The sequence below is a fragment of the Anopheles coustani genome, chromosome 2, assembly GCF_943734705.1.
Source record: "Anopheles coustani chromosome 2, idAnoCousDA_361_x.2, whole genome shotgun sequence".
Lineage (NCBI taxonomy): Eukaryota > Metazoa > Arthropoda > Insecta > Diptera > Culicidae > Anopheles > Anopheles coustani.
The window spans coordinates 83,437,548-83,455,953 of NC_071289.1; the positions used below are offsets into that span (position 1 = coordinate 83,437,548).

Below are 18,406 nucleotides of genomic sequence, written 5' to 3' on the forward strand. Positions count from 1 at the left end.
GAATAAGCAAAAAACTTAGTAGTTTTCAATATCCAATCAACTCTAAACATGTTTCTAATGTATTATTTTCAGAAAAAATGTGTTTTGAATTACTAAAAACAATATTGACAAAAATTAGTAAACATTATTGATTTAATGCTGCTAAAATGCTGAATTGTAAAATGCTGAAAAAAATGTTTAGTATGAATTTAGATTACATTATATTTTCTGGATGCTGAATTTATATTTGAGGTGTGTTTACATAACAATGCAAAAAATGCTTCTCACAAATCTACTTTGTTTGGGAATGTTTTTATATAGTACTGATTGATACAATTATAAACATTTTTAAACATACTGAAAAGTTTCAATTATAATACGGTTGAGTTTAAAACATTCGTTCTTGACATCTCAGCTGTGTCGATTTTACGACCCGGCTGCGTTTTGATGCTTCTTCTCCATTCCACAATGGTTGATGTTGCAAAATGACTCACAAAAAAACAAGATAAAAAATCACGAGCAAATTAAGCACAGCAGGGTGCAATCCTTAATGTGCGGTCCAGTGTGGTAGTAGCTACCCGCTGAACGGGATTCTTTCGGTTGAGTATCTTTTTTTTTCTCCCTGGTGTTAATATGACGATCGCAAAATCTCTGTCCGGTGGATAACCGCTCCGAAGCGGTCAAAACACGAATCGGTCCCAGCCATCCCGTGGTGTGAGATAAATGGATTCAGAAGCGTGAAATAATAGATACGAGGGGACGTCTCGTCATGGCAAGGGCCAACCGGAGGGCCCTCGAAGACGACACCGACAAGATGTCGTCCGCGTCGCGCTTTCGGAAGGACCCGAAGAGGGGGTGGAGGAAAAATGTGACTCGGAACCGAGTTGACACCGAAGACGAAAACGAAAACGGACAACAACACGAGAAAAAAAACCCCGCCGTATCCTCCAAACGGTCGAATTCTTATCGGGGACGGCTTGTACCAACCTTTTCGGAAATAGCGCAGACCACATGAGCATACTTTAAACGACTATAAATATGACATAATTTACGATTATGGATTCTTATTGAATTTTCCTCCCTGCCCGAGGACGCGGCGCGCCAACCTGCTTCCCAGTCGTTCCGGCCGTTCATTGATGGTTTGCGGCGGTCAAGTGGCTGGATGCCATGGAGTGTGTGTGCGTGCGTGTGTCGGTGGCTTCTTCCAATAAGGCGAAGAAATCTACTTAACTAGACTTTTTAGACACCTTCGAACGGTCGGCACCGGGTGAACATCACCGTGTCGTGTCGGTTTATGAGTAATAAAAATTTTAATTTATACCTCGGATAAGTTCGGATTTCTTCTTTCCCCTTTCGCTAGCGTTTGTCCCCGCTCGTGTGTGTGTGTATGTTGTGTGTGTGTGTGTGTGTCAAATCTTCCGTCTGTATCGACAGATATCACTTCCAGGTGACGATGCCTGCCGATGACGGTCGATTTCCGCTGCCGATCGCGATCGGCAATAAGCGCGGCCATGCTGACGACGACGGCTCGATGATGATCGAGGGGCGAGATTAGAGGCGCGAATGGAATGCCGTGTGCCGCCGAAGGCGTCCGATGGAACGCACTCGTTTTCTAGCCCCGCCGGCGGTTGACCTCCGCGGTCAGCGGCGGATTTTATGGGTTGGCAAAAATGTGCTCACCTCGCTTATGGATATTCGATTTTCGTCCGCTCCTCGAACGCCGCCCGCCCCTTAGCCAAACGGATGCTGGCCTTAGGCGGCTTTTCTTTCTTTCCACCCTCTCCACACACCTTGGCGAAGGCTAAATGTCGTCTTAGGCGACGCAAAACCGGACGTCTTAGTGGCGATAAATTCAGCACCGTTTAGCCGTGGTGACATAAAGTTTGAAAATTCATTCACCAGAAACAGCGCTCGACGTTTATTGCCCATCGCGCATCGTGTGTAATCAGGCCGGGCGTGCACATGCGGTTCCATTATCTTGTTAGGCGTAATTGATGGTGAAGATATCGTTTCTCCCCAAACGATTAAGAAAACAAAGTATGCAATGGTTCAGTTGATCGGCGGATGGTAAAAAAGAGGCGAATTGCAGCGAATCGGCAAACACTTTTTCTTCCGCATCATGCAGTGGAACCTTTTTTCATCATCATCATCGGAGGGTAATTATGTGGAATGATATTTCATTTTCTAATTTATCCCACTCCAGGTGGCGAGGGTTCGTCGCTTGCGTCGTGGGTTTGGTGGTTTCGAACGCGGACCGCGAGGAATCATAAATAATAAATTAGTCAACAGTTGGTGCAATAGTAACGTCAAATCGAGTAAATTGTGCAGCATTGTACGGCGTGAGTCATCCGCCGGAGGGCGTATTTGCCCAGCGATCTGTTTGACACCCGGTCGAATGAAGGAGGGAGAAAGGGACACGGCCAACGTGTGTGTAAGTGAGCCCGCGAGGTCTGCAATCCATCATCAATCTTTCGCGATCGCGCACAAATCTTCCCGATTTCATCACCGAGCGCGAGTGGCGCGCGCAGGCGTTTCGGGGTCCTCCGATTGGGGATCCTTTTGCACTCGGCCCCCGGGGGGAGAGAGGGTGAGATATCATGCTCGATCAGGTACGACTGTCAACTGTCATTGCCATGGCGTACACTTACGCCTGCGTCTTCCCACAACGCCACAAGGGAAGTCGTCTTCCTCCGATCGGATGCCGCAAAAGCGGACCACCAACCGACCGGTCGGTCGATGCATCGAACGATCTTTTGCTCGAACTTCTGCAAAACTACAATGACAAACCGGAGTGTAATGCCGCGCGCGGTTGGCGGGATAATAATCACCGTCTCATGGCAGGACGCAGGAAGCAGGCGAAGGAAACCAAGCGCTGCCAAGCGAACGTTGTTAGAAAATTAAAACACCCACACGCGCCTTCACTGTTGCTGCTGCTGCTGCTGGAGGTAATCAGACAGATCATTTTTATTCCATTTCCATCACTCCCGGCCAGTTCTAGACTGTCGCTCGCCACCCCGCAGCTTGTCTATTCCGGTAGGATCATTAGTAAGGCTTGTTGTCGTTGTTGTCGCCACCGGCAACGTGGTTGCGCGTGGAAAAGAGTGAGGAAAACAAAAAAAAACCACACGCGGAAACTGTTTCCATCCGAATGGCCCTTTACGTAGGCGTCAGTGTCTTATCGGGCGGGTTGCATCTTGATTTCGTTTGTGAGTTGTTTGCCCTTTTTTCTCCTCCCTGCTTTTGCCGTCGCTTACAGCGTCGCTTTGATCGTCCAATCGATCGGAAATTATGAACATTATGTGGTACTTTGCGATTTCCTTCTCCCCGAAGGAGGTTCATTTACGTTGGACCCATCGGCAAAAAGGGTTTCCTACATTGAAGCCCGTTTGCCGTTGTGGTCCCCCCGAAGCTGGCACCGATTGATGCGATACCACATTTAACGTGAGGTAAATTGTTGCTATTTTGAGCCCACTCGTCATTGCCGCTGATGGAAGATGGACTTGATTGCCTGATGGATGGAGGTGGCGCATGATTTTCATTACGAAAATTAAATGCTAAAGCAATTGAAGGAGATTTCTATGACAGAATGATATTTTGACAGAAATAATTTAGCTGTGTGCTACGACACTATCAAATATCGGGCAACTGATTTTAAAAACTTGATATTTTAAGGAAAAATCAAATAACTATACGGTGAAATCGAAAGTTAAATTGGACTTTAATGAACTCGACTAAATATTTGATGTGTGGCTTGTTTTTCGTTTTATTTAAAACATATTGTAAAATGAAGAAAATCAATAGTATATGGGTTAATTTGTTTGTTTTTTCAAATAGAACTATCCTTAGTAAAAACCATAAAATAAAGAAGTTTTGACTGGGAAAATTCATAATCTGGGATCAGAAAATGAAGATAAAGCTCATGTGTGTAGTATTGATTAAAATGAAGAACATCTGAACATGAGAATTTTAAAAATAATTCAAAAGGCTCCACACAGCTTAGTGGTAATAAAAAATAACTTGCAAAATTAAAATGCATGGCTCTAATTGGCCGCTTCCCCCTTTCCGTTTCGTTTCTACTTCCAGCTTCACACCGCCAACGACAGGTGCAAAAGTGTGCTAAATTGATGAAGATTTCATTCTAGCGAAGACCATAAACGAATACATCGTCGTAATTTTTCGTTTTTGGTTTTCAAATCTTATTTTTCTTCACGCTTCTCCCGTCAAAACCGCAAAAGATCATCGGCAACAACGGTCGGACGCGGCGAACCTGAGCGAAACAAGCTGTACAACATTGAACAACATAAATTTGGAGCCAATTATCGTGTCCATCCCGACGCCGCGTTGGGAAATACAAGCTGAAAAAGGAGGAAAAAAAACAAACCCAAAAGCTTCCATATATGGTGCGGGCGGAGCATGGAAAAAACAACAACAATTTCTCCTTATTTCGATGGGTATTAAGTTTCAAAACATTAAATAAATTACCGGACCATCTCTCCCGGTTTCTGGTGACATTTTGCGAAAAGGACGAGGAGATTCGGGAGAAGAGGTTCATTATGAAAAGGAATGGGGAAGAGCTCTATCGTCTACATGTAACAAATTTGGTGCGACTAAAGGACACCGCGAGGAGAAAATTAAAAGCTCCAGAGAACACATCCGATTATCGCGAACTTGCATCACGTGTCCAGCGAACGTTTAATGTGTAGCACCCCGAATGGTTTTGACGCTTTTCTGAATTTGTCACATCGAACGGAAGAAAATGGTATCAGTGAGCCCTGTTCGGAACAGTCTTATTTTCCCTTCGTTTGTTGCTTGTTGATGTTTATTTATTTCTTCAATGGAAAGGAGAAACCAGTTTGATTTACAAGACAAAACTAAAAACGAATTAAAAAGCCGCTGGATGGGTCTCGGGTCTCGCCCGATTCGAGCAGTCTTTCACCTTCACCCTCCGGTGGCACTCGGAAATAAACAGGAAAAAGCCACACAACTGGTGTAAAACCTAACAAAACATAACAAAAAACCCTAACCGCGAGCACCGAGCAGGTATGCAAAGTGGGAGGGCTTAGGTTGGGAGGCTGGAGCGATATAAAAAGGCGGTTGAAAACGGTCCCCGGGATGGTTCGGAATGATCGGATGATGGAGCGAGCCGCTGATAAGTGATGGGCTTCGCTCACGGGGGTTAAGGTGGTCAAGAAGCTCTCAATCCATAGTTGCTCGATGGGTTTGGGGCCGGAGAAGGGTGGGGTGGAGCTTTCCAGATGGTTGAGCATTCGGTGGAAAGGGGAGGCCGGGGTGTTGAACGGGAAGGGTTAACCGGTGAAGCAGGAAATGTTGTACAAATTCATTCATTTATTCCATTCATTAAATCTTCGCTGAGCTTTTTCGCTCGTTCCGTTTTTTAAGCTTCGCTTTTTTATTCCTTCTCCCTTTCGCTCCGTCGTTCTTTTTCCCATTCTCGGATGCTCCTTGGCTGTGTTTATCTTTTCGATATCTTTTTGTTTGCAGGTTTCTTGTTTACGTTTTCGGTTTTTTTTCTCCTCGTGCCACGCAACTGGATGCTGCGGGCGAGACCTCCTTTGCGTTTGCGGTTCGCGCCGTCGCGATTCTGGCGTTCCATCCGTTGCGTTTCAACGTTTTGGCCTCCGGCTTCCGGCACATTTACACAATTCAAGAAAAAAAAAGTGAGTGTGATGGCCGCTCGAGAGGCTGTGTAACGAAAGGCTCTCGTGCCACGACGAGTGTGTGTGCCGTACTGTTCTGCTTTATCGCCCGGCTAAGATGTTTCTTGGCGGCACAACGATTATTTATTGTGCGATATTCGGTGATCTACGCTGACACTGTGACCCCTAAAGAGCGTCTGGGTACGGCCTGTTCCCGACGGAGGGAAACCATGGGCCGATGGAAAAACGATGAGCAAAAAAAAAGGCGAAAAACAAACGTCTTTTGGCATCGGGGCGTGTCAAGTTGCTTCGGTTGGCTTTGAGTGAGTGTGTTACTTCCCCAGCTTTCAGGCCGTCCCCGGTTGTTGCGGGTGTTGCGAGCCGCTCAGGCCGCTGCTTCGAACATTTATTTGATTAAACGCGCATCGAATCTTAACATGATCGCCCGATAAGCGACGTCGCTTCGATGCGGGGAAAATTTATTGTCACAAATCAATTTGCGTTTATCTACGGTGTAAAGATGCTTTTAGCATGGGCAATTATTATTCACAACGAGTCCGGTGTACCGTGCAAGGAAAGACGAACTTTACAATGTTGTTAATTTATGCCGTCATAAAAGCTTAGAGGTTGAAAATCTACTGATTAAAAATCTTGATTTAAATTTTTATCAACAATGATCGTTTGGTGTTATTTTTATTCACTCGCAGAACATTTAAGTGAGCAGTATAGCAAATGTTTCCTATTATGTAAAACTAAAGTTTTTAAAAATTCATGTAAAATCATAATTATCGAGCGAACATGCCTGAAAATCTATTTTAAAAATAAACATTTGGTTTAATATATCCTATCGATATGTTTAAGCCTAAGATGTCAAGCAGAGTTCAACAAGGGCACTTAACCCAGCCAAAGTGCTAATCTTAAGGACCCTCGAACCCGTCAAAAGCACGACCAATAATCGGTCAAAAATAACCGATCGAAAAACAAACCCCGCTTCGGCATGTTCCGTTTCATCTGCGCAATGCTTCCGCCCGAATATGTTTCGCTCGCATGTTCGACACTCTTGTCGTACACACAATAACGTGTGTGTCACTTCACGATGCTCCAGAAAAATTTCTTTGGCGCCGCCAAATTTCGCCTTGCCGTGTGCCGACGAAGAGGACTCCGCCAGAAGTGGTCCCCACATCTATCGAGTAGCGCTGTTCGACTACGAACCCACAATCGAACGCCCCCGGGATATCACGCCGGGAACGATACAAAAAAAAGAGCACAGATCAAAAGCTCAACACCCGAAAGCGTGGGCAGTGAGAACCATTGGAACCGAATTCGGCGGTGGCCGCGGGTTTTCTTCCGACAAATTTTCGTTTCAAATTGGCCCCGACCGAGGCGCACTTGAAGTAGGTTTGGAGAAGTTTAAAAAAACCCACCGCCGTTCAAGTGGCTTGAAACGAAATGCGACAAAGCGGCTTAAGTAGTCCGATCTCAAGGGGAAGGAGTGTATTTTTTCCATCCTCCGACCGTCCTTCGCTTCCACCCGAAAAGCACGTAGCACGATCAAAATAGCTCAATAATCCCGCTCCATAATCGCCATCGTTGGTCGGAATCGCCGATTTAGAAAGAAGGGAGTGAAAGGGCCCCTCTCTCGAACGATTTGAAGGCGAAAATCCAATATAAATTATCGATTTCACACCTTATTGTCATGAACGAGCCGTTTTGTTATGGGTGGATGAATATTTTCTTTCTTCCCTCCGGTTCTTTATTTCTTTCCCATACTTTTGGGTGTCTCGGGAGGCAAAGACGAAGCAGGCGGTGACGGTTGCTTGCCCGAAAAACGAAAGCAAAAGCTTACCATGCGTATTTATTATGACAATCTTTTAGTGCACCGTTTGACACCAAGTGTCCACCACTTACGGCTTGGGTTTAAAAAAAGTAAAGCGCTTGGAAATCGAAGGAATGTGGTCCCTCGACGATCGAAAAGCAACAAAAAGTCAGAGCAAACTCTCTCAAGCTGGTAGCAAACTCGATAACAACTTGGCGCGAAAAACTATCCACTGTTAGTTAGGGATAATTTTCCGATAATTTACGATGCGTTACCGTGCGATCGTGTCCTATATCATCTGCCCTGTGCGGCGACCAATTATTACACAATTTATTGCTAATCGAACAAATTTTAACGATCGCCCCAACACACAGGATACGGAATGTGAATGCGTGTCAGAGTGAGAGAGAAAGAGGACATCGAGAGCCAGGCCAACAAAAAATTAACACTTTTCTGCTGCAACTTGGAAGACGAGGGAACTTCGCCCGAACAGGCTGCGTGAGTCGTAAAGTTTTATGAGGTGGCTTATGGGGTTGAAGTTCTGGAAACTGGTCAAGGTATTTTTAGTAACACGATCGTGTCGGGCAGGCACGGAGACTAAGGGCCACGGGGTTTGATCGGACGTTGGGCTAAGCTGGCGCGTAAATTGATATATAATAATAAAATTGTTTTCCATTTTTGTCTCTCGCCCCTAAACCCTCCGGCAGGATCGGGGTGGGGGACCGGTTTAAGGATCAACTTCCATCGGATGGGGGTTTTAGGAGCTAGGAATCTTTTATGTTCCTTTTGCGATCGGATTCGACTAGAAAAGTATCTCTGCGTGCACGCGTAGATGCAGCGTAAAACATTGGAACCGTTTTATTGTCCCTAACCCACGGGAGAAGCGCGTTGGCGTCGGAGAGAGGTTAAAGGATCAGCCGATGAACCTCAAGCGGACATCGACGCTCGTTCCTGCGCTCGCCCGTGGGTAGGAGCTCATAGAGAAGGGGATCCGCTAAAAACGGGGCAATCCCATAATTGAATATTCAAACAAATGAACTCTCCATCGGGTGGGGAGCATGTAGATTATCACCGGCATAAATCATCATCCCGAAGGTGCATCGAGTCAAGTCAAACAAATTAAAGGAATCAAAAAGCGTGTGCGAGTTTAACATATTCGATGGATAAGACATTTTTACGACACTCGCGACACCTAGTCCGTTTACGTTGTCCATTGCTGGGACGGTTTTACGATCGCGAACACTAAGAAATCGGAGCGAAGTGATCGGAAAATCTCTACTTAATTTTGAGAGAAGACGGAACGACTTAGCTTCTTAATACCCAATGTATATTTTTAGCATCAGGATATAATCCTTCAGTAAGACTTGTAATGGCCAGGTCCAACCGAGATTGCATGCAGAATTTTAATTTTAATCATTTGTTTTATCGTACTTCACAGTGAGTTTATCTCAACCAGCGGGTGATTCTGTAAACCTCGATTCCAATAATTGCCCCAATTTGTTTGGGGGTTGCCAAGCACCGTGCGGGTTACACAGACCCTCCGCAAGATACGGATTTAAAGAAATCGAAATTTTAAAAAGTAAAATCAGCTCGACAGGAAAACCGTCCCGCTCCACCCTCCCACGGATCGACCGAAAAGGATCCGTGTCGAAAGCGATCCGAATCGTGGCTAGTCCCCCCGGGGCGAAATATCATTATTGTCCGTGTGCCAATTTTATGGCCCATATTCACTTTTACCGAAAACTTCATTAGCCGCCGCTCTCGGCGTTGTCCCTTTTGGCCCTGTGAATCGTGGAGGATTGAGGAAGGGGGCAGGGGAAAGGGAGTTTAAGAGTGTTTCCCTTCTGCTCACTCTCTCTCACTCGCTGGCTTTCGTTTTAAATGCCCTACGACCGGAGGAATCCACACGGCACGGTGAATGGCACGCAAGGTATTTGATGACTAATTAAATGTTGTTTTATTGTTCTTATACAGCCTCGCCAATGCCGTGTCTCTGACTTTGGCGTCATGGTTTTTTGTGTTTTCAAAGCGCGGACCCTCGTCGAGGGTTTCATTTCTCTGTCCCACCAAATTGTTCACAAGCGGAAGAACGGGAGGCGGAAGGTGAGAGGACGATGGGAGCTCCATAGGTCACAAACAGGGGAGAAAAAAAAACATCCCGTAGTCTAATTGATCGTCGACAGAACATACTCACGGGACGGGCTGGAGACTACCGGTCTGCGAGCGTGAACTTGAACGTCATTCGAACGTCTCCAGTAACGTTCAAGCGGCTGTTGGGAGGGATGGACAGGGGCGCGGAGGGTCTGTCATGATAGCCGGGAGCGATTTTCGAGATCGAAAGCATTCTCCTAAGCCTATAAGATACATCAAGGTGCACGGTGTGATCCACGGAAATGGAGTCCGATCTGATAGTGGCGTCAAAAGCTTGACACCACTCTCAGCGATCCAAATCTGGGGAGTCTCGACTCGGCGGCAGGGAGTAACTGGAGCAAGGATCGAAGTGGCGGTACCGTGCATCTACATTTTGCTTCTAGAGCTCGGGTCCGCCGAAGAATTACCGATGCTTATGGGTCCTCGGACCAAAGCAGTGGCTGCCGGGGTTTTCCGTCCCGTCCCGTACCGGAATTCTCGCCAGTCGGAACCCCTCCGGACAGCACGCGGCAGTGATCAATCATAATTCTTGAGCCCACTGCACCCATCTCGCGTCTCGCGTCATCCAATTCCGAAAATCACTTATAACTTAAACGCCTGTTTGCCACCGGCTTGAACGGACCCGGCGGACACCTTGCGGGCTCCGGTATTTCGTGTGGCACGGGCACTCAAGGAATCCGACCGTTCCCGCACCACCACCACGGTGTGAAACGCCACTTCAGGCCACTCTCCGAAAGGGTGCCTCTTTGCGATTACGCAAATGCGGCTTCGAACCGCCCCACGACCGCCTGCCGTTTGTGCGTTCGGGATCTCGATCTCGGCCGAGGCACTCACCGAGGCTGTTGGCCGTTTGGATTTTGTTTTGACACCGTGGAACGTTAAAACGAAATTCAAACCGATACCGGGACTACCCTAAGCATCGGCCTTCCGATGGTCAGATTAGGCTCGAGTTTAGCGGGCGTTTAGCGCTTTGGGAGAACTTTTCACAGCCTCTCCATCGTGTCCTGAAGTTCCATGCGGAATGACGATTGGATCGGTATGCGTAACATGCTGGGTTGTTGGTTGTTGTTTTTTGTTTTTTTGGATCGGTCCACTTGGCACACGCAGAGGGATTCCATTTATCTGCCAACTGAAATCGATTGCATTGCATTCGATGGAGACAGTGTTTATGCAGTGGCAAGATAAATACCGCACCGTTTCAATCTCCTTAGCGGGCCGTTCACACGGCTACATGGCAAGGGGGACATACACATACACACGTCACGACAAGACTAATGGGACCAATAAAAAAGGGAGAATAATCGACGGCAGGGCACATTCCCTGCACTCCGCCGAGTGTGAGGTGGCGACACGATAAGAACGGACCCAAGCCACCTGTATGTCCTAGGGGGGCAGCGAAGGTGTGTGATGAGGTGAGGTGATAGGCACCTCTAGCGGAGGGGGTAAATTTGCGTAGTTGAAACCGAGACGGCGAACCGGTGATCACCGGCGTGGAGGCTGCGCAACTTAGTTCCGCATTCGTGCGCACCATTCGGTTAGAAAGGGTAGTTCACCGTTCACGCGCGAAACCGTCCTGAGGTGCGCGAGGTGCGTGTAATGGGTTGGTTGCCGCGTGCCCTCCGATGGTTGTACGTGTGTGTATGTGTGTGTGTGTTTTTTAATGTAGTAAGGACCCCGAATGAGCAGAATTAATTATTGGAGTACACCAAATAAATGTTAAATGGCGATCGATGCGACGGATATCGCTCGGGACGAGAGGACATCACGTTAAATCAGCGTTATGGAAAGAAAAAATAAAAATACAAAATCGAATATGCAACACTGGGCTCGAAGGCTTTAATTTATGAGCGAATGTTGATTGTAATCTTAAGTACATTTCAAACCAAATGCTGTAGAGACTTTTGGCCCGAACAAACGCTAAGTGTCGACAAGGTGAGAGCCAAAATAAACCTCATTGTTTTTTCATTGATAAAATATCGTTAAGTAAATTAAATAATGCAATTTCTACAACTCTCTCGTTATGGTTCCGAAAGACGAATCCAATATTTCACTACAATTAAATATAATTTTACATATATATACATATGTTATCTTGTCGAACTCTTCTTTTACCGCATTAAAAGCTCGAGTTACGTAATTCCGGCTACGATTTATGAATCCGGATGACTCTTTGTATCGATTTTGAGGTTTATGGTTCTTAGAATGAGAGATTGATGCATCATCCAGATTGATTAAATAAAAGATTTATCAACCCAAATATTTTCGAAGAATGTTAAAGGAAGGCTCTTTGTTGTATTGTTTTTGGTCACAGGATCTATGCTCATCAAAGAGTCAAGAAGATTTATGTTAGGTACATGAAAGATTATTCAAAATTCATGGTAATTTTGAAACATTCATCAATGGTATAATATTTTTGGAATCTTCAATGATTCATGAATCAATTCAAATGAATCGTAGGTGAAAGATTTATATTTATGAATCGAACCAAAAGATAAGATGCATAAGACACAACTACACTGAACACTCGATCTTCTTATGAAGCAATTGATAGCAACATTAATTGCCCAGAATGGAAATTAAAAAGAATACTATATCTCTTCTATACAATGAACATCGTGTTTTGGGATGCTACATTAAGATTGTGGCCCCGATAATGTAAGCTTAAAACAATGCTTATTGAGGGACGTAAAATATGTTCCGCTGTCAACGTGTAACGGAAACCTTTTTGGCTCGCAGCAAGAAAATACCTCTGCCAAGCCGGGCAACAAATGATTGGGCTCGATTGTTCGCGAACTGCCTTTCAAAAATTAATGCAGCGTGATATATCTCCCGCTATCAATCTTTCCACCGACGGGTGCTTTGGAAACGAGAGGACCTCCGAAAGAAACCAAAGAGGAAAAAAACGGAAAACAAAACCAAAGCACATCTCCGGCAGGAGGGAAAGGGAAAAACCCTGTGGGCGAAACAATAAATGCTCCTTCCGAGCCGCGGCTGATTACGCAGCGGAATTTCGTCCAATTGCATTAATTTTCTCCAAGAGCCGGACGGTCTCCGAAACATCTCAATCATCGCGAGAGCTTTCAGCTTGCCGGCCGGTGAAAACTGACCACGAACGCCCCGTCTAGAGGACATCATCCGGGCCGGTAGCCGGGTAGCCGGTTCGACCGTGATGGCATCTGCCAACATACCGTCTTATCACTGCGCGTATCGCGCGCCATCGTTGACGCAGACATGGACACAATTCCCATTTTGTGGGCCCTTTTCATTTTCGTTCTGTTTGAAAGGATTTCTCTTTTAACGTGCCTTGTCCGTGCCGGGTACACACAACCATACACTTTCTTTCCTTCACCCATCTCGCGTGGTTCTCTTGACCATTTTCCGATGCAATAGCTGTCAAAACCATCCGTTGCTACCGTCAATCATTTGCACAGCTCTCATCGATGACGATGACGAGCTTGGCGAAGGGTGGCAAACTTCTTCGCGCTCACCTTAGCGCATCTACTTCTGCAGGCGCGACGTGCCGAAAAGCATGTTGATAGTGGAGTTTTGTACTTTTTCGCAGTTCGTGTTCGTGTGGGGGGGAAAGATGCCGCCGAAAATGCGGACCTCCGATGCGATGGGCTGCCCAAAAGCGAGTGGTCTCGACGGGTTTGGGGTGCTGAAAGACTGCTTTTATTCTTTTGTTTGCGTTCCTCGCGGGTTTCGCGAAAGGGTCAGAAGCGTTGAAACGGGTGAGTGTGTGTGTGTGTGTGTGGGTTCGTTTTTCTTTTCCCTCTTTTCGCAAACATCGATCAGGGAATGGAAACATGGAGGCAGAGGGTGAGCGTGCGCGCGCGTCTGCGCCGGAGAAAGAACCATCAAACAAAGCCCGAATGACTTTCACTTGACAGACGAAATCGAAAATTTCGTCGGCGGCGGCTGGGAAAGAAGAAAAGCGTTCCGTTCGATCGATTCCCGCTTGACGGAGGAAAGTTTTGGGGCGCGAAAAGAATCACGCAATGATACCGCCGACAGCAACGGTCTTAACCCTTCCCCCCTCTCCTGTTTTCTCGCCCTTTCCACCCGTCTGACCCGACGGGTCATGCCAACAACGCCAATCGGCGGTCTCCGCGCGCAATTGCTCCCAAAACGGCCGACCGGCGATCGTGAGCGGGTGCGAAAATGGACGTGTGGACCTTTCGGGGTGGCGATGCGAAAACCACGTTTTGCTCCGATGGGGATTCGTGCAAGACCTATTTCGGTTTCCGGCAGACCGAAGTAGTATTGTTACTAGCGGGTCTTTTTTTTGTTTTTTTCTTGCTCGATTTTTGAGCCGGGTTCCGATGGTTTTTGGGAATGCATTTATCCGGCTGAAATGTAGCTGCCGCCAGCGATGGACACGGCACGCAATCGCAAAAGTGGGTGATATGTTGCTGAAGTCATATGTAGTGAAGGTATAATGCTTGAGAGGGCGAAGTGATACTTTGTTTCGCAAAAAGAATCCGAAGCGATTGAAAAAAGGAAAATTAGAAGAAAGGTAAAACTTGAAGAAAATTAAAAATTGAAAACCAAAAACGCTTGTGAGTTGGACATTATTTTTTAGAAGAGAGTTTTTAGAGTTTTCTTTACGTAAAAAACTCATTTAAATTTCGTTCACATTATTTTTATCACAAATTTTGATTTAGTAAGTTTACATATCAATTTGCTTAAAAGTGGAAGTTAAACAAATGAAATACAGTGTTAAAGAAAGAAATGAAAGAACTAAAGAAATTATATAAATTAAACAGAATTAAATAAATAAATAGATAATTAATAATTAATAAATTTTAATAAATAATTAAACTAAGGATTTAAAAAAGTGACGAGCTGAACTAGAAGTAACGGACGATGTGAAATAGGATAACAAAAAATACCAGATAGGGAATTTACCAACAATACTCCACCTCACATTCAAATACAAATGAGCAATAAAGTGCCAAATTGGTAAAAAATTGGCGAAAACTTTACGTTTACATCATTTCTATCACAAATTTTGATTGAAGTTATATACCAATTTGCTTAAAAGTGGAAGTCAAACAATCAAAATTCAAAATTAAAGAAGGAAATGAAATAACTAAAGAAATTAAAGAAACTAAGGATTCAAAAAAATGACGTGCTAAACTAAAAGTAATGCACGATGTGAACTGGGATAACAATTAATACCAGATAGAGAATGTACCAGAAATAATACTCTACCTCACGTTGAAACACAAATGTGCAATAAAGTGCCAAATTGGTAGAAATTAGCGAAAAATCCTTCATTTCGTTCCCCCGTATTCCCACGTAACCTTTCTTCGTTTCAGGTTTTGGTTTCCCTCTTTGCTGGCACTTCAAAAGGGTAGACATTACTAAAAATGCCAAACGGAGGCCAAAAGGCACCCCGTTTGGCGAAACTTCGTTATCGGCGTCCCCGTTTGAACTATCCGAATCGTATCCCAATGGGGGTAGAAATGCTCGAGAAATTAATTTCACTTACCGGTATGGATTCGTTGATGGGCCTTCAGATGCGAGCTTTTGGTGTACACCTTTGTGCAACCTGTAAAAGGAAAATTTGGAAGTTGAGTGAAATGGGTCGACGGAGAAAAGGAAAAACAGAAATTAAAGTCGAGAAGAGAGGAACACATTAATCGGTTGCAAATGAGCGGCAAATGGAGGCGCAAACGGTCGACGCTGACGCTTTGATGTGCTCGCTGGTTGCTTTTTCTCCCGTACCGACGGCGAGGTCGTGGACGCGGGGGGAGGCCAAAAATTGGCATACCTCATGGGAGCACCAAGAATTGACCGGTTTGTTGTTCACAAAGCGATGCAAAACCTCCAACCGGGGTTTTTGTTGGGAAGCGCCCGAAGTGGACCGCTTTATGATGATGAATGACAAATGAAGCGCGCCAACGCCGCGTCGATCGACGGCCGGGCTTCCGACGTTTGGGTTGCGTGTATGCTTTGCAGCTACGATGAGAGTTTAATTAAAATTATAACTTTAATTACACCGCTCGTAAAGTCACTGGACACGCCAGCTCCAGTGGTATTTTTTCGTTCTCTTAATTTTGATTTCGTTTGAACCGGAGGTCTCAAGACAACTGGCGTTTGGTGGCGATGGCATCGGCAGCCGGATCGTTTTCGGGCGGTCGTAAAGCAGAGAAGTTTAAATGTCAAAGTCGTTGCGAGTCGGCTGGAGGTTAACATTGGAAAACTGTTTGATGGTACGCGTTCGTTGGAGAACACTGAGAAGAAGCAAAAACAAAATCCACCAAGTGCAGTTTGGGGTGCTTTTTCTCAACGGACCGAACCGGAGCCCCCGATTGTGATCTATTGGGCGAGCAAAAAGCGCAGCCGGACCCGGGTGTTCAAGCGAAAGCCGGGAGCCTCGCGGGACGACTTAATTATCCGTTTCACGGCTCAAACATTAAATGGTCCAAATCCTGATAGCCGGGCGCCGATAAACGGTCGACCCCTTTGCCGGTACGTCGTCACCACGGGCCACATCTGGCCGGCGGATTGCCCTTGTCGAGCCACCTGACCTTGGCCAGCGCTGACTGACGTCGACCCACTTCCTTTTCTTCAACACCCAAGCATATTGTTACCCGCACAGCCCTCCCCCAGCCGTGTGGTGTGAAGTTCAAGGGTATCGCGAAACCGAAAGCCCTACTACCGAAGGCGCCATCCAAAGGACCGTGGTCTATTTTAGTGGGTAGGCGCAATAAATGCGACCGCCGTGACGCAAGCAGCCGGTGCTGGATGCTGCCGGATAATTGCAGTGCACTCTGGCCCAGTGTTTGGCAGACCGGAGGTCTTTTCTCCTTCTTTCGCCCGCCTTCGCGGCCGTCTTTCGGCGCGGGATCACGATGCGCCGTGTCGCTGTAATGATGGCCTTACGGGCTGACAGATAGATTAGACGCTAAAGTCAAGGATTTTCATGATCCACGCCGGTGCCTGATGCTCATAACTGTAAATATGATTCATGGTGGGCAGCGTGTGCAGCGACGTGCTGGAACTGGAGCTGACGTTGGCGATGGACGGGCGATATGTCGGTAATAAACACCGAGGAAAAATATTTTAGAAATGTCACTGGTTGAAGTTCGAGGGAGGATTGTGTTGATTTCGTCTTTAAGGAGTGTTGCGCCGTGCATGAGCTGATGATGTCGAAAGATTTGTTCGTCATGGAAGAACGTTTTCTGTTAGTTCTGAGATCTTAGGTACTGCATTAGAGAATAATAGGTAACCTTAGCTTCAGCTTAATCGTTGTCCATGACTCACTTACACTTCTTTATGTTTTGAGTAGATCCTGTTGATCCTTACAAAATAAGTCAACCGGTGTTTAAATTCTGGCGTCGATTTGAACGATTGCAACTTTTGGTTATCTTTAATTGTTAAACCTCAAACAAGTACGTGTAAACGCCATCGTGAAATGTTTCATTAGTGCAACCAAGATCTATTAAAACACAGGTCGCTCTAAGGAATTTTTTTGTTCCACCATTGTTGTGACAGTTAATTTGAAAAGTGTTTACAAACATACTTCCAGTACGTGGAAGATCTTAGCAAACATCTCTTAACACGTTGACTGCCAAGCGGTTTTAGCACACTTTTTTAGTACAGTCTTTTTCAATAAAATTCTAACATAACATTTATTAAACCAACGATTTTTGAAGGCTATGAAAAAACTTAGCTTCTCAAAGAATTGATATTAAATGTTACTATAATTTTTAGGTTGCATTTTCAGTTATTTATCGGGCAAAAACTTTTTAGAACTAACGACAGCTGGCTATCAAAAATGATAGCCATGGCAGTCAACATGTTAAACGAAACAGGTAATTGGAAGCTCTGGATCCCGGGTCTATGGTTCATGGCGAATAGAAACTGTCCGTCTGTGTGAAGTCATGGGATATGGATCCTGTAGGCTTCACCATGTTTGCTGAATGAATTTTTATCTTCCAAAAACTTGGGTTTATACCATGAGCTAGAGTTTGAGAAAAATTTGGTCGTACTTGATGTCTACTAACTTTATTTTCTCAGTTTCGTGGCTCTAATCCCACTCCAAACACTTTGAAGCAGTTCCGCATTATATTTGGGTCACTTAATTGAAAAGAAAGGTCAAATCAAACCAACCTAAGCGAGGCTTAGTTCCGCGCGTCGATTGCAAGATACCGGTGCTAATTAGTTGGCAGTGACTTTCGTCACGACGCGATGGCACAACGTCTGCAGCATCCCGATCGCAGTAGGAAACGGATGAATTCACCCATCCCTAGAGCACAATTAAAAACTCCTGACCCATCGACTTTCGTGCCGCTGGGCCGAAGTGCGCAAAACGAAATGTACCCAGACAGTCTTGCCGACCGCGAGACAAGTGGAATCACGAATTAAATCTATTAACCTCTGCTGCGGGTGGCCTGGGCGAGATAAGTATCCAGGACCGGACGAAACACCGTTTCCGTCGGTAAGGAGGCTCCAAGCAGTGCAGTCCTTTGCGAAGGTGAAGGTTTTCCCAGTTGGTGGGATGGTTATGCGATGATCGAAAAGTAATTAAACTCCCATAACTTCCGTATGATGGTTCGAGGTGGAGCGAGCCTCGGGTTAGCGGAGCGAATCTTCCCCGATAGCATTTCGATCAGGAGAGTGCGACTTTGGATAATTGGGATGGGTGAAAATAGAGCAGGTACGGACTTTTTCAAACGGTGGAAAATGAACTTCCATGTGGAGAGTTCGACACTGAGACGAAAATATCAAACCTTCTGAAACACCAAACAAGATCTGCAAAACATATCAGCCTCTGCAGCTTTAACCTGCCCTA

The 18,406-nt window shown here is 45.7% G+C and overlaps 1 protein-coding gene across 1 annotated transcript in view; it reads right to left on the bottom strand.

Annotated features, from left to right (window-relative positions):
• Nucleotides 1–18,406, bottom strand: part of LOC131263018 (dendritic arbor reduction protein 1) — a 121,458-nt gene that overhangs the window by 34,450 nt on the left and 68,602 nt on the right. Inside the window, exon 5 of the mRNA XM_058265143.1 lies at nt 15,098–15,157. Within this exon, the coding sequence (XP_058121126.1) occupies nt 15,098–15,157 (60 nt within the window). The remainder of the gene's footprint in view (nt 1–15,097; nt 15,158–18,406) is intronic.